At 44.0% G+C, this 24746-nt stretch overlaps 2 protein-coding genes across 5 annotated transcripts in view; both read left to right on the forward strand.

Moving 5' to 3' along the window:
* The first annotated feature begins 269 nt into the window (after positions 1 to 269).
* Positions 270 to 9213, forward strand: RSAD2 (radical S-adenosyl methionine domain containing 2). The gene is made up of 6 exons (XM_054194566.1): positions 270 to 946; positions 1173 to 1334; positions 1778 to 2007; positions 3230 to 3379; positions 5194 to 5226; positions 5841 to 9213. The coding sequence occupies exons 1-6, from the start codon at positions 610 to 612 to the stop codon at positions 6003 to 6005; spliced, it is 1077 nt and encodes a 358-aa protein (XP_054050541.1). The 5' UTR covers positions 270 to 609; the 3' UTR covers positions 6006 to 9213.
* A 1381-nt stretch (positions 9214 to 10594) lies between these two features.
* RNF144A (ring finger protein 144A) overlaps positions 10595 to 24746 on the forward strand; it is a 70968-nt gene continuing 56816 nt past the window's right edge. For all 4 annotated transcript variants that reach the window (XM_054194568.1, XM_054194572.1, XM_054194567.1 and 1 more), the window contains exon 1: positions 10595 to 10795. The gene's annotated coding sequence lies outside the window, so the exon portion shown is untranslated. The remainder of the gene's footprint in view (positions 10796 to 24746) is intronic.

A 24746-nucleotide genomic window follows, 5' to 3' on the forward strand; every position in this document is an offset into this window, starting at 1 on the left:
ACACACCAGAAAGTGTACCTCAGGTGCTAGACGTGCTCAAACCTGGAGGTGCCCAAGCCAGCTACCGACCCTGGGCAGCCGGCGGGTTTCGTGATGGCGCTGCAGGGCAGAGCAGCGAGTCTGGGGCGGGGGTCGGGTGGGGTAGGGAGAAGTAAACCAGCGAGCGAGCACCTGCCGCTCGGTGCCAAGTTTCCGTTCTGCGAGAAAGGAAACCGAAACCGAGTGGTTCCCCGCGCCCCGGCGGGGCGGGAGGGGACGGGTCCGCCTCCCTCTTAAGCGCGGAGCGCCGGGCTCCGCTCTGCAGCTGGCGAGCCGAGCCGAGCCGGGTCCAACCGAGCCAAGCTGAGCTGAGCCCAGTCGAACCGAGCCCAGCCGGGTCGAACCGAGCCGAACCGTGACCAGCTGCGCCCAAGTGAACCGCAGCGCATCCCGCCGGGTCCAAGTGAACCGCAGCGCATCCGGCCGGGTCGCACCGAGCCGAGCCCAGCCGGGTCCAACCGAGCCAAGCTGAGCTGAGACCGGGCCCGTCGAATCGAGCCGAACCGTGCCCAGCCGCGTCTAACTGAAGGGCAGCGCATCCCGCCGGGTCGCACCGAGCCGAGCCGAGCCATGCCCCTGGGCGCACTGGTCCGCCTGCCGCTGGCGCTGGCGCGGGCGGCGCTGGCGACACTGCGTGGGCGACTAGGCGCCCTGTGCTGGAGCCTGTCTCCCCTCTCCTTGCCCCTGTCCCTGCCCGGCTGGAAGAGGGTCTCGGCTCCCAGCCTCGCCGCCCCGGAGAGCTGCCGGCAGGAGTGGGACGAGCCGTCCCCGACGCCCACCAGCGTCAATTACCACTTCACCCGGCAGTGCAACTACAAGTGCGGCTTCTGCTTCCACACGGCCAAGACCTCCTTCGTGCTGCCGCTGGAGGAGGCCAAGCGGGGGCTGGAGATGCTCAAGGAGGCGGGTGAGTCCCAGGGAGGGGGCGGGGGGTCGTCGGTGGGAGCCGGGGCGGGGGGATGCGCGGCGGCCGCGTCCCGGCAGGACCAAGTGGCGTCGGAGAAAGTTACCCCTGTAATTAGACAGTCGGGATCCCTCTTCACATCGCTGCGGTCGGGCATGGACAGCGTGTGGAAGGAGCGGGGCAACAGGCAGACGGAGTGTCCTAGCATCTCTCTTTGGTCCTTCTCTAGGAATGGAGAAAATAAATTTCTCGGGAGGAGAACCGTTTCTTCAGGATAGAGGCGAATTTGTAGGGCAACTGGTGAAGTTTTGCAAGCAGGACTTGAAGCTACCAAGCGTCAGCATCGTGAGCAACGGCAGCCTGATTAGAGAACGTTGGTTCAAGAAGTACGGTAAGGCAAAAGCCCCGTGCACAGGAGCGCTGGCGGGGTTTGGGAGCTTCCTTGGGGCGGCCTCACCAAATACGGTTTTCAGTGCAAGTGGGAGACAGTTCGCTAGCGGTTCATTTACAGCAAACACAAACCAAATGTAAATACCGGTGAAATATTGTTAGTTATATGTTGTGAACATAGTCAGTTTTACTATTGACTCTTTGGTATAATAGTATAATAAAATAATAGGCTCAGGCTGTCTCCATAACGTGCGCACACACACACACAAAACGTGGGTTTTGATGATGCCACTGCTGTGGCTTTTGTCGTTCATGTGTTGACTTCCCAGAACTGTATTTACATGGCACTTTGTGACAGATCACGAGGCGGTGAAAGTGGACAGAGTCCCAACAGCTTTTAACTGAAGGACAGAATATTAACCAATTTTTAAAACTTGTTTTCAGGTGAATATTTAGACATTCTGGCAATTTCATGCGATAGTTTTGATGAGAATGTCAATATTTTAATTGGCCGTGGTCAAGGAAAGAAGAACCATGTGGAAAATCTGCATAAACTGAGACAGTGGTGCCGAGAGTATGCAGTTGCTTTCAAAATAAATTCAGTGATCAACAGATTTAATGTTGAGGAAGACATGAATGAGCAGATCAAGGCACTCAACCCTGTGCGCTGGAAGGTAAGAAAGTGGCATATACCCTAGGTTTCCTGGTCAGAGAAAAGTAATGATGAAGTTCTGGAGTTGTCTGAACCTCTAATGACCTCAGTCAGATCTCCAGCTCCAGCTTGAGCTAGCGTTAGTGGACTTCTTCTCAGTGCTATGTGATAAATATTTCAGCATACATAGATCTATTTTCTTTATGATATTAAAAGTAAGATAGAAGTTCTTTAACAACTGAAAATGTGTCATGATGTCGAGAAAATGAAGAAAAGTTAGTGTACAATGCTACATTGGAGTTAATACATCAGCAATATATAAGTGTACATTACACATTAATGTTCTGTTATAGAGTTTTAGTGGTTAGTGTACATATATCATTTTCTACTAGAATTGTATTAAATACATTATGCTTATTAAATACATTATGCTATCGGTTTGAAAATGGGTAGAGATAATGTGACATAAATATGGGAGAACTTGTGGCATAATCTCTCATTATTTGCTTCATAGAAATTGGTGTATATGTATGATCTCCCAGAAAACAAAAAATCACTGTGAAATCTTGGTCCTACTAAAGGAGTGTAAGGAGAATGTGACATACATTTTAACATTTTTATCAAGTTTCCTGGCCTACTTTCTTACTGGGGTTACAGAGCACATTGATGGCAAAAGCATCTTTTTTCCCCGCAAGGTCTGAATGTAGTTGAGGACTTGGCCATTAGACAGAGGCTGTTAAGTGGACAAACTATTGCATTTTGTTTCTGGGAAGTCTTCTCTATCTTTTCTGCAGTTGCCTGAAGCTACTTAAACTTGCAGTCACAAATCAGGTTAAAATCTTCAAACATACAGATTGACTGGATAGTCTGCATTGTACACAGTACTTGCTGGCATTTATGATACAGCCGTACTATTTGAGGTCCAATCGAAAGTTAATTTGAGCTTTTATTGTCTATGCCCTTATTAAGACCAGAGCAGTTAGGATTTCTGTGGAAACCTGGTCAGGAACCATGACTGTATAAGTACATTTAGAACTGTGTAATGTTAATTTGCTAAAAATACGTCTGCACTGTGCCCTTCATGCAATATTCACTTATCACAATTTGTGTCAGTGTGGCTCCACTGACAGAAAAATTAGAGACATCGCTACTGAGACAACTGGAGGTTTTTGTCACGGTGACGGTGTCTTATACTCAAGGGAAGTGAAAACAGCAAATCTTAACCAGGCGGCTTTTGTCTTCAGGTATTCCAGTGCCTGCTCATTGAAGGGGAGAACACTGGTGAGGATGCCCTGAGAGAAGCAGAGAAATTTGTTATCAGCGATGAAGACTTTGAACAATTCCTGGATCGCCACAAAGACGTCTCCTGTTTAGTACCGGAATCTAATCAGAAGGTAAAATTGAAACTGTCCTTTTGCAACTTTAGTTTGAAATAAAGTCGGAAAGACAGAAAAGAAAAAGAAGCATTCATGGCAATTAATGCTTTCCCTATTAGTATTGGCTCGGAAGAGGTACAGTACAACTTTGTCAAGCAACTGGTTTTGTTATGGTGGAAGACAAGGTTTTTGATTTTCTTTAAGGCTTTTTATTGAGCACAAAGATATTAACAGAGGCGTAAAAACTCGTTGATCCCAAGCCTGTGGAAACCAGGGGGAGTCCTCTCACAGTGTCAGTGGGATGGATGTATAAAGTATCAGCACAGAAACTGGAGAAACTGAGTTTCCCACACATGAGTGGTGAACTCTAAACAATAATTAAGTCCTTTGGAATTGAATAGTCCTTCCCCACCAGGTCACAAGAGCCTGATAGGGTTGAATATTAATGTAGACACACTTTATACTTTAAGCATAGTTTCCTAATAGAGATTCACCATGATGTTATGCTATGGCAGTGTCATTGACCTACATGAAGTAAGGTATCATCCCAGTCAGCATTATATTGGGTACTGAGGGATAGGAACTAGTATTTTTGCCTGACACATCTTACTAGGTACTCCCTCACACAACAAAGTTGTATTTTTAACATTGTCTATCTGAACTCCTTTGGACTGCATGTTCAGGCTCTTTGTTCATGGGGAGACTCTTTGTGCTACGGCAGAGCCCAGCAGGTCAGTTAACAAGCTGCCATCCAGCTTATGTTAGCTGCAGTGAAGAGCCTAAGGGTGGAGATCAGACTCTTCTCTAAGATGCCTACAGACCCTATACGTGGCATAAGAAGAGTTAGAAGGCTCACTGTTAAGAAAGTTAATGAACTGAGTGAGGAGATACTAACTTGAACCAAGTTCGGGAATGCCTATAATCTCCCATCTCACCTTCCCTTTCCTCTCCACAGATTAATAATCTCCATTTACAGTTTACTTTTTAAGGTATAGAGAGCTCAAGTGAGCAAACTGGGTTGCCTCTGCTATGAAGACCTAGAAGCGCAGTCTAGTGTTTAAGGCATTTTGTGAGAGAGAGCACTCATCAGAGGAGGTGTTTAGATCATAACCCAGAACTGTTTCTAACTTTTTTTCCGTGTAAGAAGTCCTACAAAAAAAGAGTAGACTTCCCTGAGTAGGTTTGGTTCTAGAAGACTGTTTCTGATTTCTGTTAAACCTGTGTGAAAGATGGGTAGCAAATTGATTGAACAGATTTCCTATTCTACACAGCAGCAAGCACCAGGCACCCAGAGAATTTTAGAGAAGATCATGTAGGAGATGCACAGTTAGCTGAGCAAACATGTCTTATTTCAGCTGTTGGCCTATTTCTTGGTGCAGACCCGAGAGCCTTCTGAGCTGGGAGCGCACCTTCATTTTCTGGGGTGATAATTAAACACCCCAGCTTAAACGGTCATGTCATTTGTTTGGAAAATGACCTAATCATTCCAGTATGCAAAACAGTGCAAGTTCTGCTGGTGTAGAAGTTAATAGAAAACTTGGATATTATTTAAAACACCTTCATCCACTTGGGCACCCATATTTCCATAAGACACTTGAGAGGTCATATTCCAAGAATTACTGGTTTATTCATGCATTAAGTCATGCTAGTAATCCTGTCGTTTATTTCTATAAATTTGATCCAAGCTCACTGAAACAGTGGTAAGACACTACCTATTTCAAAGATTTGGATCAGGCTTTGAATGAACAGTTGTTTGTTTTGTTCTTGATTTTTCACCAGAATGGAATTTTGGTTTGGATATTAATTTCTTTCTTTCTTTTGATCTATTACAGATGAGGGATTCATACCTCATTCTGGATGAATACGTAAGTCTTTGTTTGATGCTTAGTATTTATTTGCTATTTGCATAGTATTTATATGCTAATGTATGTATGTATACAACAGTGATAACCTATTCTATTTACTGTGCAGTAAATTTACTACATGGTAAATTCTATTTAATGGTAAATTCTATTCACCTATTCACGTACAAGGAATAGACGTATTTTTTCTCATCAAACATATTAAGAACTTGAATTTAAGTATGACCTGAGGAGGAGTTGCCGTCAGGTTGCATGTATGATCATAGCATCACAAATCTTAAAGTGAGATGTGTATCTTTGAAGGATGTCTTTGCTGTTTTTCTTTAATTTAAAAATACAGAACTTGTGCTGAAAGTTAAGTTTCAAAGAGCCTACTTAGTTTACATGTAACTGAAGAGCAAACATTTAATCTTCAGGAGTTATGGTATGGCTTCCTTCCTGCAAAGATGCGTCAGTCTGTGTAACTGTGAGCTTCTGAGCCTTCTAAGGACTACAGTGAAACTGTTTATGCACTTACATAGGCTTTTATGGGATTAGCCGTGCAACTTGTTCAATTCTGTAGAAAAATAAAGGTTTTACAAATTGACTTTCTAACATCTTATCTATTGATGTTCCAGATGCGTTTTCTAAACTGTAGAAATGGACGGAAAGAGCCTTCCAAGTCTATCCTTGATGTTGGGGTAGAAGCAGCCATAAAATTCAGTGGATTTGATGAGAACATGTTCCTAAAAAGAGGAGGAAAGTATGTGTGGAGTAAAGCAGACATGAAACTGGACTGGTAACTCGATATACTCATACATGACTCAATGAGTTAGGGCAGGTGCATTATGTAGAGAAAATGGGTGCGTGTATATATGTGCGTGTATATATGTATCTATATGTCTAAGGCTTTTAACTACACTTGGTATATTATACAGGTTGATGGTCAGTATAACCCTGTATGTGAACGTGTTAAATGTTTTTAGAATGTAGATTATGTTCTTATCTATTGTTTGGTTGAACTTTACCAAGCGCCTTCAGAGTTCTCATATAAATTGGTCTCTGAAATCGACTTTCTAGTCTATTTTATGAACGACTTAAGGGTGAACTGTTAATATCATGTCACGCAGGAAATGGTGTGAAATCTCTAATTCGTTATAAACAGCTGTAATGATGGATAAGTAGAAACTCTTAATCAGGGGACGTATTCTGCCTAGTTCGTATGGAAAGGTGGATTGCAGTTCCTCACTCCATCACAAGAGGGCCGGCCGGCAGGCCTTTGGAAGCACCCCCTGCCTTTTTCAGGGGTAATAATAGAAGGTCAAAATCTAGGAATCATTGTCTGTAATAATATACTTAAAAGGAAATGAAGATGAAAAAATTGGCAGTTTTCATTCTTTAAGACTTAACTGTAAAAGCGTCGGTTTTTCTTGTCCCTCTCCTCCATATACACACATGATATTTGCAAAAATATTGGGGGATGTAATTTTCTGTGAAATGTATTTTTAGTTATGAAAAAATATTATATTTGTCCTAAAACATGAAAGTAAATTTTATCCAATGATGAGCAACTTCTTATTTCACCTTGGCAATGACCTTAGTTCTAACAAATATTTACAGAGAAAACATTATTTGCATTTTATTCATAACTTCCTTCATTTTCCCTTTATCTGTAAACATTGATTTAGCATTTTAAACATTTTTTTTCTCTTCCCATACATACAGATTCCTTCTGAAATTAATTAACATTATGTAGCACACCTAATACGTATCTTCTGTTGCATACCGGCTGTGTTGTTTGCATGCTTTTTATTTTCATATTTTTTTAATTTTTATTTTTGTTAGTTCATGTATCATGTAGCCTTGTCTTAAAGGTTGCTTGGCCCAGTGATCATTCTTACTTGCTGGCTACAAACGTGCAGGTATTAAGTGAAACTAATTGGATTTGGCGATAGCTGTGTCTGATTTTAAGAGCTGGCAGCATCAACATAAAATAGAGAAAAGCCAAAAAAACTTGCAAAAACAAGTAATCTAATATGCTGCCCTTGTCCTTGGTTTTCTGGCAATTTTTCTGGCTTTATAATTACAGTTTTCCAAATATAACTAGTCCCATTCGCTCCAAAGCTCTGTACGAAGGGCACAGGGATAAGCATTTCACAAAGCAGAAATGAGCCGGCACTTCTCATTCTTACTGTCCGTTGAAATCAATGCCCGGACTGTCTCACATGTCTAAATATCTGCAGCAGCTGGGAAACAGCATGCATTAAATGTACTGTATAGAGAAAATTACACCTTCTTTCCTTTTTCTGCTAATGCTAGTTTATTTTTTTGAAAGAGTTTTTCAAGAGAAACGTTTTGCGTTCACCTAATGCGTCTTCAAAGTTGAAGGAGGAGAGCGCATAAGTAGGAGCTGCTACTTCTGAATAAAGGCAGGTACATCTCTGAATACACTGTGAAAAAGTTTCCATTTATAATTCCTTCAGTTGCTATTTTTACTATGGTAACTGTAAATAGACTGCCTCAGTGGTGCTCTTTTGTCTCTTTGTATTTTGCATTTTGCAATCACAACACTCGCTAGACACTTACATTTCAGTATTATTTTTTTTTCTTGTATTACTACTAAGTGACATTCAAAACGTGGCCCACAGGCATTAACCCCACAGTCTTTTCGCAGCGGTTTCGCTGACCTCAGTTGGAGTTTTGCCTCAGTAGCAACTATGGGCAGCACAGATTTATCTAACCGTGGGATTGGACTTCCTCTGCCTTTCCATCGCTCAGCTGTTAAATCCAACCTCTTCCTCAGCATCTACGCCGCGTGATAGAAAAGAAGCATTTTTCCTTTGCTGCTGGCCCAGTCCCAGCATGAGGAAAGATTTAGGGCATCAATGTACCACTAAATCTACCAGCTTGCTGCTTCTGCAGAAAATGCCAGCTGTATCGTGACATGCAGGTGTGAGGTGCACAAACTCCCATTCAGACCCCCAAATCCTGCTATTCTTCGCGTTTTACTCTGGAAACGGCTATTCTTTTGCTGCAAGAGATCCTCTGTGCCTACGGAGGAAGCTGCAGGATAAACAAACGGGAGGTGAAAATGTGAAAATACAGTAAATAATGTAAAGACATTGAAGATGGCTTTTATCAGAAGGTTCTAAGTTCTTATCTGCTTAGAATCTTAAGGATTTTACATCGCCTCTTGCTACCTACGTAATTAAGAATAAGTTTCTGCTCTGTGTGATATTCTTTTCCAAAGGAAATGCCAGTTGGGTACACTGGAAATGAAGAATTTGACATAACACACTTTGATGGAGAATCGTTGAAGTTAAAGAATAGCTACCGGTATTTTTCTCTGCAAAATTAATTTTTGTGTAAAATCTCTAATTTTTTTTTTTTTTTTTTGGCTAAAGCTTGATTAACCTAGGTTTGTTTTTTTGTTGTTTTTTTTTTTTTAAATCTATAAACACAATTCACGTTGGACCAAAAATGGACTTCAGGCTTTTATTCTGTAGTTGGGCCTAACTTTCAGAAAAATAATACTGAATTCAATAGGGCTACTCACTGGCATGGAGATTACATGCACATTGTGGCACTGAAGAATCAGGATTTAAATTTAAGTCCTGTAAACACAGATATGCTTAATTGTATTTTCATGTGTAATCTCTTAGTACTGCAGCTAAGCGCTTGCTAAAGATGCTGAATTGGGGAGGAACCTCCGCTGTGGTTTACCAGTATTAAGCAGATAGTATTTGTAAATTCATATTTGTAAAATTTGTAGAGAATGAGTGTTTGGGAGACTGAGTTACGTCAGTTAAAATCATCACGTATATACCTTGGATAATGAACAAAACTGTGATTTAAATGCATTTTAAGATGCTTTCTTTTTCAGTTTGAAGGATGCTTGATATATTTGAATGTTAGAAACGATGAATTTTTAAATGATACTGCCGCATAATTAGTGCTAAGTATTTCACATGAGTATGTTGCACATTTCAATAAATGTTTCTATTTTCTTAAGTTTGCCTGCAGTTTCTTTTTTTCCAAAATACAAGCCAGAACCGTAACGGCAGAATGTGCGACTGCACTCACAAGAGAGCCGTAATTCTGGATGAGGTCTGTATTTAGCACAAGGGTCTGCTTGCACAGTGCCGAGGGCAGCATTTAGGCCAAAACGGAGAATAATAGTCATGATTCTCCACGTGATGAAAAGCATTTGTTCCATGCTGGAGTAGACTGGCCTGTGCTGGGAGAAGACGGTTAAAATACATTGTGCTGTTCAAGTGACAGCCATTACGAAAGACACAACTGTCCATAAATATCTGAGGAGAAAACAGGATTATCTTCTGTTATGGTAAATAAGAGAGAAGAAAAAAAAAGGTCAATTTAGAAGAGTAAAGACAAGCGGCTTCTGAGGCTCATCTCCTCATCTTCAGGCTGCAGTATGAACTCTTGTACTAGACAACCTGAAATGGGACTTTTCATGGTAATTTGTTGTGTGTATGGGGGGAGGCTTTGCATTTCCCCCCCGCACCTGGCCTTTGCCAGTTTTTTTCCCTGCATATGCCAGTGGAGCAGAGATGCCCGGGAGCCGAGCTGCAGCGAGATGCTCTGTGCCCCGCTCCCCGACCCCGCGGCCCCCACAAGGTGCCCCCCCTGTGTCGTGTCACCCCTGTGCGGCTCGGCCAAGGGCGCAGGCTGCCTTTTGCTAAATCAACCCGACTGCTCCCGTTCACCGCTCCAGCTCCGCGTTCTTCCTGTGTGCCTCTGTGCGCTACGGAAGAAAACCAATCCTTGCTCCATACATAAACCAACAACAGGAAAGCAGCTGGTTTTGCTAAACAGCACTTGCAAAACAGCCATGACCGTCACGGTTTCCTTACATTTCCCTTCTTTCCCTTCCTTGCAAGCATTCCTTACGTTTCCCTTCTTCCCTTCCTGCCCTCCTGTGCAAAACCAGTCCCCCCCGTCTTGTTTCTCTCCATCCGCTGGATGCCCTGCTGGGCCGGGAGGGGTGTCACTCTAGGGCAACCCGAGATGAGATTCCTTAAAAAAATATATATACATTAAAATACGGTAAAAAACCATAAAAAATATTTAAAAATATTAAAATATAGGGAAACCTTAAAAAAATATGAACTACATATTGAAATATGAGGAAACTGGCATCACGGGGCGGCCGCCTCCTCCGCTCGCAGCCGGGCGGCATCAATCCAGCCGCTTCCAGGCGGGAAATCCCGGGACCCCCGCGCACGCCGCGCCGGGAGGCGCCTCCCGACGCCGCCAGGGGGCGCCGCTGTGCGCGGCGGCCGCTTCAAAGCGGGCGGTGGCGGCGGCGCGGCGGTTAATGGCGCCCGCCCTCACCCCACCCTCCTCCGCCGCCTCCTCCTCCTCCGCCGGAGAAAAGCCCGGGAGCGGCGCCTGCCGCGCACACTCCAGGCTCCGCGGCTGACGGCGCCGCCGGGGGGGTGGAGACCATGCCTGGAGCGGCGGCGGCGGCGGTTGTGGTGCCCTGCCGCCGCTCCGCGGGATAGCGCGGGGCGCCGCCGCGCACCTTCCGCCGGCCGCCCCGCCCCGCGCCGGCAGAGGCTGGAGCGACAGGGTGAGGCGTCCTGGGGGAGCCGGGAGGTGGGGGTACCTCCGCCGGGGCGGGGGGGGGTTACAGGGGGTGTCCCCGCTCCCCGGTGGGGCGGCGGGTGGCGGGGCCGCGCACCCGCATCCCCTTATGTAAAGGGCTCTGCCCGCCCTGTGGGGCGCACATGGCCGTCGGCGGGCTGCGGGCCTCCTCCGCGGGGTGCCGTAAGAGCAGGACCGGCGTTATTCCCGCTGCCGGTGGCTCTCGTCTGCCCCGGCACCCAGCGACACCCGCTGCGGTGGGCGCCCCTTGGCCGGTGAGGGGGTGTTTCTGTGCCGGGGGGGGCGGTGGTCGCTCGGTACGGGCTGTCGGGGTGGGGGGAAGGAAGGGGGCGGCTGCCGGAGGTGCGGGTGTTGTCGGGCAACGTAACGAAAGCGGTGACTGAGACCCGCGTGTTTTCTGTGCTCTGATTTCCATAAATGAGCTGAAGCTTCTTGGAACAGTCCGGTACCTCGGGGTGCAAGAGCCTCTCTTCAAGGGGGTGAAAAATAATAAAGAAAGGAGTGTGTGGCTTGACATCCACCGCCAGTGTTCTCGGATACAAGTGAAGTGTGGGGTTTTGGGGAGAAACTGGCTCGTTTGGGTTGCAAGGGTGGAAAAAGTAGGAATGGGAGTCGGTTTTTTCATGCTGGTATTTCATTTCTTCCCTCATTGTGCTTAAGAGATGCTACCGTTGACTTTTTTGAGATGTTGGAAGAAACCATATGCATGATAACGAGGTTCCCCCCTCCTCCTTCCCCCCCCCCCCCCCCCCCCCATCCTGGATCCCCAATGTCATTTTAAATCAAGGGTATCTTATTCCTGAAAGATCAGGTACTGTATCACTCTGTTTTTATTGCTGCTAAAGAACTGGAACAGGCAGTGTCAATGGGGCAGGCTGGTGGAAGAAGATACAAGCTGTTTGAATTTCCACCGTGTTCTTGGAAATACTGTAATTTCTGCCCTGGAACATATTATTCCCTGTTCTACAACGAGCATGAACGATGATTTATAAATAGATCCATTTGTTTATATTGTGTCCCCTGTAGCCAAACAACTGTTTACATTGTGAAAGGGATTGCTTCATTTCACATTAGCTTATCAGTGCTGACCCAGGGGTGGCCACAGCCGAAGTTACAATGTTCTTGGGCAGAGAGACAACGTCAGGAGTTTAGAGTTATAAACTCCTGGTTGCTGGCCTTTCTCTTTGCTTGTGTGTGCTCCTCTTCTAGACGTGAGATGTAGTGAAGGGGTGGGGGAGAAGGAAGGGTGTGTGGGGATGTGGTGTGCTGAGGGGCAGATTTGTGCCTTTAAAGAAACTGCCCTGTTTATACTTAGATGGGGCTTTACAGCGTGGGAGAATCAGAGTGACTGTCCCCTAGTGATGTTAGGGCATCAATCAAAGTGACCTGACTTGAAGTTTGCTAAATACCCAACAGAAGCAAGATCGAGTGAGAAAAGAGTGGGGAGCGGAAATATTTGCCCTGGTACTATTTGAAAAATACAGGATTTTTTTTCACGGTGAAGTTCTGTGTTTTTTGGTTTGTTTTTTTTCCCCTCCTTTCCCTCGCCATCACGTTTCATTATCCTCTTGTGCAATCTGTATATTGTTCATGAGGGGGAGAAACCATCTGTGATTGAAATATGAGTACAATGACGGATGTTTCAATCTGATATAACTACGTTGAATGAGACATCCTTCAGGTAAAACAAAGGGTTGTTTTCCACCCCCCACCCCCCTTTGCCGGCCTTCTAAATTGCCCTGATTCCTATTCTGGGAGCTGCTAGGTCAAATCATGTGTTTATCATCTACAAACAGTTATTGTAGATTTTTGCCCTTGAAGCACAGTCTAGTATTCTGAGTTATCTTCACTTGCAGTCTGGATTTTTCATATTTCAGTACTTTAAGGCAATAATTTTTGGGGAAAAACAGACTATGTATTTGCTTTGTTTCTAACGTTTTTTCTGGTACTACATTCCAAGTCTTTGGCACATTTTCTGTGTCTTTTTTTTATTATTATTATTTTTCTGTAACTTCTGACAACTTTCCTCTCAGTTAAGCCAAAAGACAAGGCTGCTGTCTTAACCATGAGTTTTGGCTGCAGTGCCATACTGAGGGTATGAATGGCTTCAGTGTATCTGTATTTACAAGAATGCTCTCATAGGCTGGCAGAGAACTGTTGTTTGCCCTCCCAGTGCTGATTCAGGGAAAAAGATCATCCCGCAGCTTGATCTGCGCACGTAGACCCTTTCTCTCCTAGAGACCTGATGTAGCGGGGGAATCGGTGCCTGTTGTGTTTCCCACAGTGTTTCCCGTGGAGTAGTATTAATAGTTAAGCAGTCGAGTTAATAGCTTAGGGTTTGATTAGGAGATTTGCTTTTTAACTCTATTCCTTTTTGTATCTTGAGTTACAAAAAGGAAATGGAAAACAATTACAAACCAACCCACCTCTCAGTTTGAATGGCTGTGGTCAGCTGTTCTTTTTATAAGATGGGATCCTTTTCTGTTCTGCTTTGCAGAAAGGAGCTCATAATGTTCATCTTTCTCTGACCTTTTGAAGGAGATCAGACAAAAAGACCATAATGGTAGTTTCTATTTTTCACTCCTGATGGCTGGGAGGAGCTGTTGAAAATGCACTTGCTCCTCTGGCTGCATGCTGCAAAGTAATGGGAATGATTTTTCTATTTCATAATCAGATCAGAAACGCTTACAGCTTTTCTGCATATGCAGTCAGGGAGTAGTGGAGCTGGCGGTGCTAGTACAAAACGGGTTTTCAAATAGCTTGATTGTTTGCTGATGGTGCCATTTGTGGTGGTGACACCATAAGTGTCCTTCCTCAAAAAGGCTGATGAAAATGAGGAACAGAGAAAGTAAACCAATGTGTCTGGTGGTTTTAGTTACAGTGAGGAAAAAAATTCTCATCAGATGGTTCTAGTCTTGGCAAGACAATGTTATTTCCTTTTTATAGTATCATGTCATTCAAAGACTAGCAAGTGAGTGGTAGCTTGTTGCATTAAAATACTTTGCAGTTATCCTCCAGGTACCACTATGGTAATTTAATACAAAGGCATCCTGTTTGTATTGAATGGAAAGGCCTTATGATTGAAGAAATGGACTAAAGCTTACTTAATGTAAGCTTTTTCTGCCATATAATATCCAAAGGATCACCTGAAATACTCGTGAGTGAAGATGGGTCTTGTAGTTTGTCTGGAAAATAATAAGATTCTGACTTAGCAGGTTCAGGCATAATTTTTTTTATGGTATACAAGTGTTCAACTTTGTTTGCATTGACCACAGCTTTGCTTGCAAGTAGCTACGTTCTGGACTTTTGTAGTCTTTATATTTACTCTTAACTTTCACTTGGAAATTTTCCTGACTGTTCTGTTTCTGGAGCATTGGGATTATTTCCTGTTATCATAAAACTCCACTCCGAATTTGAGCAATCTGTGAAAGCTATCACTGTGGCTCTTGGAGAAGGTTTCAGCTGACCTGCCTTCATCCCAGCTCCGGCCTCTAGTAATTAGGTCATCCGCAGCGTAAGAATTGGATAATACCTGACAACTGTTGTACACATCCAGCCCTTGTGGAGGACTCTTATATTTAGCTAGTGAGGAATATGAAGATGAATTTAGGAAAACATACTAATGCAACAGTCCATTATTGGCCCACCATAAGCTGTTACGTGGTCATCTTCCTATGCTTATTATCCTGCTGTATTTGTTTACCAGATGGTCTGCTTCATGTTTTATTGCTGGTGAAGATCCGTAGCGGGAGCTATGTGTGGATTTCTTCATCTCACAGATATTAATCTCTTACATGTAGTGTAGTGTGTGTATATATATAAAATGTGACATATAATACTTTACATATACATAATGTCACATCTATATATCTAGAATCTAGTCTTGAATATTTTAAACAATGTCTGTTAGAGGCCAGACCTAGTGGAATTGTCAAAAGCGATTGTGTACTCTCCCACCCACGCTGGCTTTCCCGAAACTCGCACTATTATGACTTCTGATGTCTTTCCCGTCACATTGCCCTTGAGGTACATCCGTTCCAGATTTGGGTATGCTGATAATGAACCTTTCATTTTGTCAAGCAATGCAGACTTGAGGTAGCCACCTCCTCTTGCGGGTAGTTGGTATTCACAGACTGTGGTAGACTCGTACAGCCCGTTCCTGGTGGGGCAGCAGAAGTGGCGAGGAAGCCAGGTTATCGCTCATCATGGAATCACAGAACGGTTTGGGTTGGAAGGGGCCTTAAAGATCATCTAGTCTAACCCCCCTGCCATGGGTAAGGACATCTTTCACTAGATCAGGTTGCTCAAAGCCCCATCCAGCCTGGTCTTGAATACCTCCAGGGATGGGGCATCCACAGTTTCTCTGGGCAACTTGCACCAGGGTCTCAGCACCCTCACAGTGAAGAATTTCTTCCTAATAACTAATCTAAATCTACTCTCTTTCAGTTTAAAACTGTTACCCCTCGTCCTTTTACTACACTCCATGATAAAGAGCCCCTCCCCATCCTTCCTGTAGGCCCCTTTAGGTACTGGAAGGTCTCCCTGGAGCCTTCTCTTCTCCTGGCTGAACAACCCCAACTCTCTCAGCCTGTCCTTATAGGAGAGGTGCCCCAGCCCTCGGATCATCCTCATGGGCTTCCTCTGGACTCACTCCTACAGATCCATGTCCTTCTTATGTTGGGAGCTCCAGGGCTGGACACAGTACTCCAGGTGGGGTCTCACAAGAGCAGAGTAGAGGGGGAGAATCGCCTACCTCGACCTGCTGGCCATGCTGCTTTTGATGCAGCTCAGGATGTGGTTGGCTTTCTGGGCTGTGAGTGCGTGTTGTTGGGTCCTGTTGAGCTTCTCGTCTGCCAACAGTCCCAAGTCTTTCTCCTCAGGGCTGCTTTCAATCCATTCTCTGCCGAGCCTGTGTTTGTGTGCGTTTCATTGAACGCGTCCAGTGATGACGAACCGGAAGTTATTTATCTTTTTCTGGTATTTATAAGGATCTTTCTGGCAGATCAGTCTATCTGTTATTGCCATAGATGAGCGTGCTAGATGATTGCTGAAGCTACGCATCCAGGGCTATACGCAGAGTAATTTGGGATGGTGGATCTGCTGCGGCCCTGAGCCTGCAGTCCAGCCAGATGCTCTCGCTTGAAGGACTTTTGGGAAATGCCCAGTTGTTGCCAGGTACTCAGGCGTGTTACGTGACATAACCCGCCAATTCCTGGAGGAATTCACACTCTGTTTTCAGGCAGGGCTGCCCGCCCACAGTGACCAGGCAGGGTAGCTGTGGTGGCATGGGTGTGCAGAGTCCTCTCCCTGCCCAAATGCCCCCTCCCTGGGGTGACAGGAGGAGTCATGCCATATTGCTTAAGGCCTGATGCGTTAGACAGTGTTTATGTCCTCTTAGGAGGAAAATGAATGTTATTTAACTTTGGTTTTCCTTCTTTTGCTACTTAAGGAAAGAGCTTTCCCTTCATCTCTGTATACCTGCATTAAGAAATACATCCATGCAGGTGGACTGAGAGCGATGCTCTGTGGCTTGTGTGGTCAGGCTTATGTCTCCAGCGCAGTCTTGTAACAGCCACTGCAAATTCAAGACCAAGCTAACTGCAGTCAGCATATAGATATTTTTAGCCTGGTTTTCTGAGAAAACAGAGATTACGTGCATCTCTTTCTGTGAATGTCTGTCTTTTGCTCTCACTTTTAATAATTTTCAAACCTTTTGACCAATTCCAGTTGCATTTGTGAGAGGGGTAGAAACTTACCTCCAATAAACCTACAAGTTTTCTGGCAGGAGGCAGCCTAGGCAGATGGAAAGATGCCTGCTGAAGGAGAGATTGCAGTCTGAACTCTTCCTACCACTTTGACACACTTTCCTAGGAAACTGGATTTTACTGGCTCAGTTGCTTGCGAATCAACTTGTATTGTGCTCCTATTTTTTGACCTTATCTCAAATTAGACTGTTACTTCCTCTTTGGATATTTCTGTAACAATTTTGGATATGGAGGAAGAGCAAGTGTTCAGTCCTTATCCCCAAATAGCTTTATAATACTGCAGAAAGCGCCTGATGAGAAAGAAAAAGCTTTTTGGTTTTTTCTTAAACGTTAAATTATAATACTGTTTTTCATATATTATAATAATGTGCTGCTTATGTAATTCCCTTCCCCTGAAAATAATTATTTTAATTCTTCTTTCTTTTATTAATTTTGGCTTGTAATAGCAATCCTTTAGAGACCCAGAAACTTTCAGGTTTCTTGTAGTTGTCTTGTATAAAGATTATTCCTTGAATGGGGCACGTTACTTGATAGGATGCAAACAGAAGCAGTTCAGTTTTATTTCCGTTATTTCTCCTGTCTTTGTTTTGCATAAACATACCCTGTGTGACTCTTTCAATTAGCTGATCACTTTTGCACACTGATACCTGTTGAACGCATCTTACAGTCTTCTGTTTGCATCTTCATGCTGATTCGATTAATGTTGTACCGTCATCTTCCTTCATGTATAATGTATTTCTTGTCATGCATTTGGAGCCTAGAGGAGAAAACACCTACACCTACTTTCTTTAGATTAATTATGCATTACTCCTACCTTTGATGTGTACTGTCCCTTCTTACTTTTGTAGAAAAAGTGCTGACCAAATGTGCACGTTGAGGGTATGTGTAAAATGTTAGATTTGTGGAGAGGCAGTCTATATTTTAATTTAAAAAAAAAAAAAACCCACAACTTTAATGCTTTCCATTTTTTTTTTCCTGATGCTCTTTGTACTTTGATACTTGTTGACATCTTACATTTTGAAAGGTTTGTGGATGACATTTCTCTCTACTTTAAATTACTGGGTTATTTTTGTGTCAGTCACTGTTTCCTAGTTGTGTGTGTGTGTAGCTTTCTAGCAAAGATGAAGTGACGACATCCATTGGGCCACAGCTGGAAAGCCGGGAGAGGCAGGATAACTCAGGTCACCGCTGCAGGATGCGTATGGCGCCTCAGACGAGCTGTTGGTGCTCGTTACATCTTGAGGTTTGGTCTCAGCTGATCCCCAGGACCAGACTTTCCAGCTGTGCAGGTAGGAACACTGCAAGTGTGCTGCAGGGGCTGCCTGGGAGGATGCAGGAGATGGATCAAGGTGACACTGGCGACTCTGCCACTTGCGTGTGGACCAGATAGGTCAGAAGTCCACTGGTTTCTGGCTTGCTCCTAAGACCAAGCTGGTGTCATATAGTCTTTGTGCCTCAGGTAAGCCGCAGGCAAAATAGACCAGGCAACTCTTCCTGTTAATCACTGGGAGATGAAATCTGTCAAGGCTGTTAAGCACAACGTGGTGGTGAACTTTGTAGCTGCTACGCGTGTTGACACTGACCACTTCCTGAGGGTGCGGTGTGTATTATCTTATCTGCAGCTCTGATGGTAAACAGTTAAAAGCCTGCGTGTTCATGGCTTTCCATCCGTTCCTACTCACCTGCCGGGTGCACGTTTATCTCGGGGCTCCAAGCTAGTTTGTTTTTTTCCATCTTCTGACATGATGGTCCCTGGCCTTGGGAAATGTTACGCGAGGAGCATTTGTGCTGTGCGAGGCTTGCACTACCCAGCGCTGCTGACCCTGGCACCTCTCCATGCTGCTGTTGGCTCCAGTGTGTCTGTCTGGCTGTGCCCTGTACTTTGGATGCGTGCGGCTCCGAGGGAGCCGTTCTCCACAGCGTGAGCTCATCCTTCTCCCCACTGCTGTTTCTCACCTCTGCTGCTCGCCTGAGCAAACGCCGCCAGGGTTTGGCTCGCATCAAATCCCTGCCCTCACTGGGCATCAGCCGTGGTGGCGTTCAGAAATGTAACCTCTCCTTTCTTCCATGACGTGATGTCCCACTGGAGCGGCAGCGTCAGCCACATACTTTCCATGGATTTGTGCCTGGAAATCCATTCTCAAATATTTTTACCAGTGACTGTTATTGAGGGTAAAATGTCTAGTTCTTGCTTGTTTTCCTGTCCCCTTTGCATCTATGAAGAGGCATTAGTAGGGTGACAACCCACTTGTCTTTCATCTTTTGTTCCAGGTTGACATTGCCTTCGAAAAAATCTCGCTTCAGAGGGAGCAGCAATGTAGTTCTAGCTTCAGATCACGTTAGATATTTAGCTTAAAATCAAGTTATGACAAATCCTTAGACGACTTATAAATCCAAAGAGTGTGATAGTCTTTTGAGCAAACTGTCAGTTAGCGCTAAATATTTTCACCAGTCACTTCACATTTCCATTAGCTCCTGAAACAGCTGAAGTTCACAGATTTGAATGAAATATAATGCTGTCTTCACTGTTTTTCAATTTAGACTAGTGCTATGATGCTTTATTATAGTTACAGGGAAATGTGTTTTCAGGGGCTGCTCTTTATTGGGAAGATCACTGTTTTGTTTTCCCCTGTCTGAAAGGTCTGCATGGGGTTTTTCTGGTTTCTTTGTTTAGGTTTTGTTTTCTTCTTTTCCACAATTCTACTGTACTGGTCTCCAGACCAACGCAGGCCAGGCCTTGTTACTTTCATTAATGGGAATCGTTGCTTTTGGATGGGATGGTTCAACGTAGCTGCCAATACAAGGAGGAGTCAAACCATCATGTCCCCTCATTGTGCTAATAATAGTGATGTACTGTTTTTTCTGGCAGGCAACACTGGTGCTAGTGGCAGCTTCAGGAGGGATCGTTGGAAGGGCAGCAGGGTCATTCAGGATCTCTGCTCTTTCCTCTCACCTTAGTATCTTTTCCTCATACAGCTTCATTTCTTACCCCTTGAGACTGAAACAGTCTTTTAATTGAAATAACTGCGTGTTTCACACTGTGGTATCAAATAATTCTGATCTTGAACTGTGGAAGAAGGGCGAAGATGGTGCTATTTTTGAGGGGAAAAAAAAAACAACCCAACACCCTCAAGCAACCAACAAAACAGTTTTTGTGCTACCCTGGACAGAGTGTTACTAAAATTACAACTTGGAGAGTGACAGGGTAAAACAATATGTGGATGTGCACAGCAGGATGTCCTATCAAAGTCACCTCAGCTAACATGAAAATCCACTTGTCTTCTGAATACCACGGGAGCTTTCATATGATTCCCTTAACATGAGTGCTATAGGAATTGTCCAGCCTTACTGGTTATGGAGGCTTTGAAGAATTCACAGTATCTGGAGTTCGATACGAAAGAGAGGAAATTCATGTTCTCAAAAAACCCCCCAAAAAAACGAAAAAAAAAAAACCCCAAAAAACCCAAAGAAACCAAACCCAACCAAACCCAAAACAATACCACCCAACAAAAAAAAAAAAAAAAACACAACCAAAAAAACCCACAAACCAAACCCCCTCACCCCAAAAAAAAAAAACAAACCCAAAACAACAAACAAATGAAAAACAAACACCGAAACAGCAACGACCACCCCAACCCCACAAAACTGTACTGTTAAAGAAAATTAAGGGAAGCAGGCTTAAATGAAAGACAGTAGAAATCTGTCAGGTTATGGCAAGGTTAGATATTTTCTAGTTTAAAGATTTCTGATAAATGTTTTATGGACTTTGTTTTTTTGTTTCTTTAACGTTTGCCAATTACGCTGAAAAGTTGTTAATCTTGGGAAGGGGAGGGAGAGGGTCTGAAGCAAACCTAGAAAATCACCTTGAAGTAAAGCACAACTAAATTGCTTCAGAAACAGCAGCTCTATCTTTTCCCTGTGTAACTGCCGGCATTACTGCAAAGCCCGTGTAAAAATACGAGGAAGTCGAAATGGCTCATTCCTTCACGTAGCAGGCTGCTTGCCCACCCTCTGGGAGGGGAAGGGGAAAACCAGCACGTATGGAGTAAGGCTGTGGGGGTCAGTGTGTGTCTGACGGAAGAGACCAGTTTAAGGGACATACTGAGAACTACCTGAAGCTAAAAGTGAATGGCCCACCTCTAAACAGGTATTTGGGGTGGTGATTGGGAAGACAGTAGCTATCTTTGCACTTGGAAGTTGCTGGAAGGCTGCAGGAGGTTAGTCTTCTGACCATCTGCAAGTAGGTCTTCCAAGAAATGTGTGGGAAGTGCTCTTTGTAGAAGCTGTAGACCTGAACGTAGGTGTTTCATGTTAGTCAAAGTCTTCTGTGTCTGCTGTCCAAATGTTTCAGGGCTTGAGTGGGATAAAATCCAGAGGTTCCTCAATGAGACCCCTCCTAGATGTTTATCAGAGCTTTGATTATTTTCATTCAGTGAAGACATACAGAACTCTAGTACTTAAAAATGGTAAATGCTGTAATGTGACAGTAAGAAATAATTTACAAGACCTAGATTCCTATCTGCATGGACCTCTTACCTTGAGTGCAGACATCAGATATAGGCGCATTTGATGCATTTATAAAAGCTAAAGAGAACTCAGTGATAACGGTATCTTCTGTGATTGCATCATTATATGCTTAGGGAGTCTAAGCACCAAATTGACTTTCTCTGTAATTGAGGTGACTCCTGCCGTTTAAAACTAATATATACCTACAGTGATGGGAAGTCTGCAGGGATCAGAAGAGATTCCCTGATTTGCCTGAGACCTTTTTTCTAAATATGCTCTTCCTGTATTTCTCTAAAACAACAGTTACTTGTCATAATAATAATACAAAAAACCTCCTCCAGTTTCATTTTTTTCTTCCTACTCAGCAGCCATTCAGTACACAGAAACAAGGAAATGAGGATATTTTGAAATAGGGATACTTTGCATAAGTTATTTCCAAAAATACTTGCTGTTCTTGAATGTTGATATTTCCTATGGATGTTAACAGTTAAGTAATATAATGGAACTGCCAAAGGAAACAAGATACGAGTTCCTCAGAAAAGAATAATGTAAATATAGTGTTTTTTCTCTCAATGCAGCATGCTTTGGCAGATGCCATCTATTCAGTGGCAATATCACATATGCAAAGCATGCAAATGCAAAGAGAGCGGCTTCAGGCCAATCTGTCTCAAAACGAACAAGAGCATGGGGCATCTGATGGTACATCTTAAAAGTGTACGAACTCTTAATGTGTAAAGACTTGGTGTGCCTGTAAATGAGTGAGCAGCACTTGAAGGACAGGGAAGATGCGAGTTATTTCAGAGCCTTCTTGGAGGATCATCTGGTGTTAGCCATGAAGGCAGCCATGCTGAATGGAGGCCTTTGACTGCTGTGGTGGTATGAATTACAGCATTGCGTGCCATGCTATAAATGAGTAACAGTGTACACAGAGAAGGGACTGTGTACCCTGTATACAGAGCTGTATTTTCTTGTTCGGATCACTTCCATCTTCTTTTATGCTCTTTCCCTGTGTTCTCCTGTGTGTGTATGGGGTGTTGGTTGGCTCGGTTTTGAGGCTACATGGGAAACTTGAGGCAGAAAACTGGAGATAAATTACATATCTAATTCCCTTTTCTATCAAAGGACCACAGTCATAGAATCATAGAATGGTCTGGGTTGGAAAGGAAAGGAATGGAAACGATCATGTAGTTCCAACCCCCCTGCCATGGGCAGGGACACCTCCCACTAGACCAGGCTGCTCAGAGCCCCATCCAGCCTGGCCTTGAACACTTCCAAGGATGGGGCATCCACAGCTTCCCTGGGCAACCTGTTCCAGTGTCTCACCACCCTCACAGTAAAGGATTTCTTCCTAATATCTAATTTAAATCTCCCCTTTTTCAGTTTAAAACTGTTACCCCTTGTCCTGTCGCTCCACTCCCTCATAAAGAGCCCCTCCCCATCTTTCTTGTAGGCCCCCTTCAGGTACTGGAAGGCTGCTCTAAGGTCTCCCTGGAGCCTTCTCTTCTCCAGGCTGAACAACCCCAACTCTCTCAGCCTGTCCTCATAGCAGAGGTGCTGCAGCATTTGGATCATCTTCATGGCCCTCCTCTGGAGCTGTTCCAACAGGTCCATGTCCTTCTTACGGTGGGGACTCCAAAGCTGGATGCAGTCCTCTCAGCTGATACAGCACTTTTGGTAAATGTGCTGATACAACACAAGATACAGGGGAAAAGCACTGACAGTCACTTGTACAGCTCTAATCCAACAGGCGTAGGGAGAGTACTTCCGCAAAGTTGCAGGGATATAGGGAGTGTATGCTTTGGGAGAACGCCATTCTTGCCTCCTATTTTGCCGTTGTTTTGCCTGTGTAGCTCACTGCCAGTCAGCAGTGACCAAACCATTGCGAAGTCTGTCCACCTGGCTGTAGACTACACAAAATGCAGCTGTACCTCTGTTAACCTCTGTACCTTTGTCCCATGTTGTGCAGGCATTTTTGTGGCCTGAAAAAAGTCATCCCACATATTTCTCTTCACCCAGTCACTCTCTTGCATGCTCAAGTTTCAAGGGAGAATGTAGGCACTTCAGGACTGGAGGAACATGAATCTAGGACATTTACAATGAAAATCTCACTCATTAAAGAAAAAAAAAAAAAACAAAAACAACCCACAAACCAAAAAACCTACCACTTTTCCAGTCAAATTCTTAGTGTGTTTCAAAGTACCTGAGATGAGCCGCAACTTCTCATGTCTCTTTGGGACTGACTGTCAAAATGAGGTCAGGTTAAACCTGTGTGGAATTCCAGGTTAGGCTGAACCTGCCCTCAGACTCTTGTTTAATTTCTCTCTAGTACTTCAAGTGAACAGTAGCTTTGAAAAATATTTCCGAATGGAGGAATTAAAAAATGGATTTATGTTCTTCTTCTTATGTTCTGTTTGCAAGGGCATGTAGCAATAGGACGAGGGGCAATGGTTTTAAACTAGAGCAGGGCAGGTTTAGATCAGACATTAGGAAGAAGTTCTTTAAAATGAGGGTGGTGAGACACTGGCCCAGGTTGCCCAGAGAGGCGGTGGAGGCCCCATCCCTGGAGGCATTCAAGGCCAGGCTTGATGAGGCTCTGAGCAACCTGATCTAGTTGAAGATGTCCCTGCTCACTGCAGGGGGGTTGGACTAGATGGTCTTTAAGGTCCCTTCCAACCCAACACATTCTATGATTCTTATACGTTTCTGAGGGATGGATAGAAATTTTCCAAAATTCAGACTTTTTTACAGACTGGGCACTTCCCTTCAAATCATAGTCAAATTATTTTAATATTTCTCCTTAAGAAGCTAGACTAGCAAGCCATGTGGAAGCATTTTTTCCTACACGATATTAAGACTGTTCAAAATGGTGTGATATGCCTCCATCTCCTTTTTTATAGGAGTCCAAACAATATTTCATCAACTTTACTGCATTTGAATATCATCTGGAAGGATTACAAAACCTTCTCCAGGAAGATAAATATGAAACGCTGATTTCGTTATGTTAACAGTAGGCTTTGATTTTTTTGTTCTTCACTGGAGGGAAAAATAAATAATAGGGAAGATGTTTTTCCATTCCAACTCTTTAATGAGCAGGTGGGTGTGTGTGGAGGGAGTTGTCTTCTCGGGAAGGCTTAATTGTGTGTGCTTTTCTATTGCACATATTATAGTAAACCTGGTAGTTAAATCCAAGTTAAGACCACCTCTTCTTACAAATCTAAAATGACAAGGCTTTTTTTTGCAGGTGCATCCAGGAGTTAGAGTAGTAATAGCTGTCAAGTTCAAAGCAAAGCTAGTAATTAAATCTTCTGGCCTATCATGTTAGAAATGTAATATATTTCCCTGTTTTCAGCACACGGTATCTCCTGTATTAGTATGAATGGATCTATTAAAATACCTTTTATCACTGTGCTTTGAGCTTTTCTGTCTTCATGAAATCGTGTAGCTGCTTTCTGTAATAAGCTTTTAAAGAGCTTCCCGCATCTGATCTGATAAAAAGCATCATCTTGTCATGAACCAGCCAGATGAATAACTGTTCAGCTGTAGTAACCTCAACAATACTTGCTAAGAGCAAATGATGTGGGATACGTAAACCCAAGGGAAGGAGGGGAAAGACTGTGGCGGGTGGGTCGCTTCAGACTCTGCTCC

This window comes from Rissa tridactyla, chromosome 3 (genome assembly GCF_028500815.1).
Source record: "Rissa tridactyla isolate bRisTri1 chromosome 3, bRisTri1.patW.cur.20221130, whole genome shotgun sequence".
In the NCBI taxonomy this organism is placed as follows: domain Eukaryota; kingdom Metazoa; phylum Chordata; class Aves; order Charadriiformes; family Laridae; genus Rissa; species Rissa tridactyla.

Excerpts from the sequence above, each read along its gene's own strand:
- RSAD2 (XM_054194566.1), top strand. The coding sequence starts at position 610 with ATGCCCCTGGGCGCACTGGTCCGCCTGCCGCTGGCGCTGGCGCGGGCG. Across the intron at positions 947-1,172 it reads GGAGATGCTCAAGGAGGCGG|GAATGGAGAAAATAAATTTC; the intron begins GTGAGTCCCAGG and ends GTCCTTCTCTAG. Across the intron at positions 1,335-1,777 it reads ACGTTGGTTCAAGAAGTACG|GTGAATATTTAGACATTCTG; the intron begins GTAAGGCAAAAG and ends ACTTGTTTTCAG.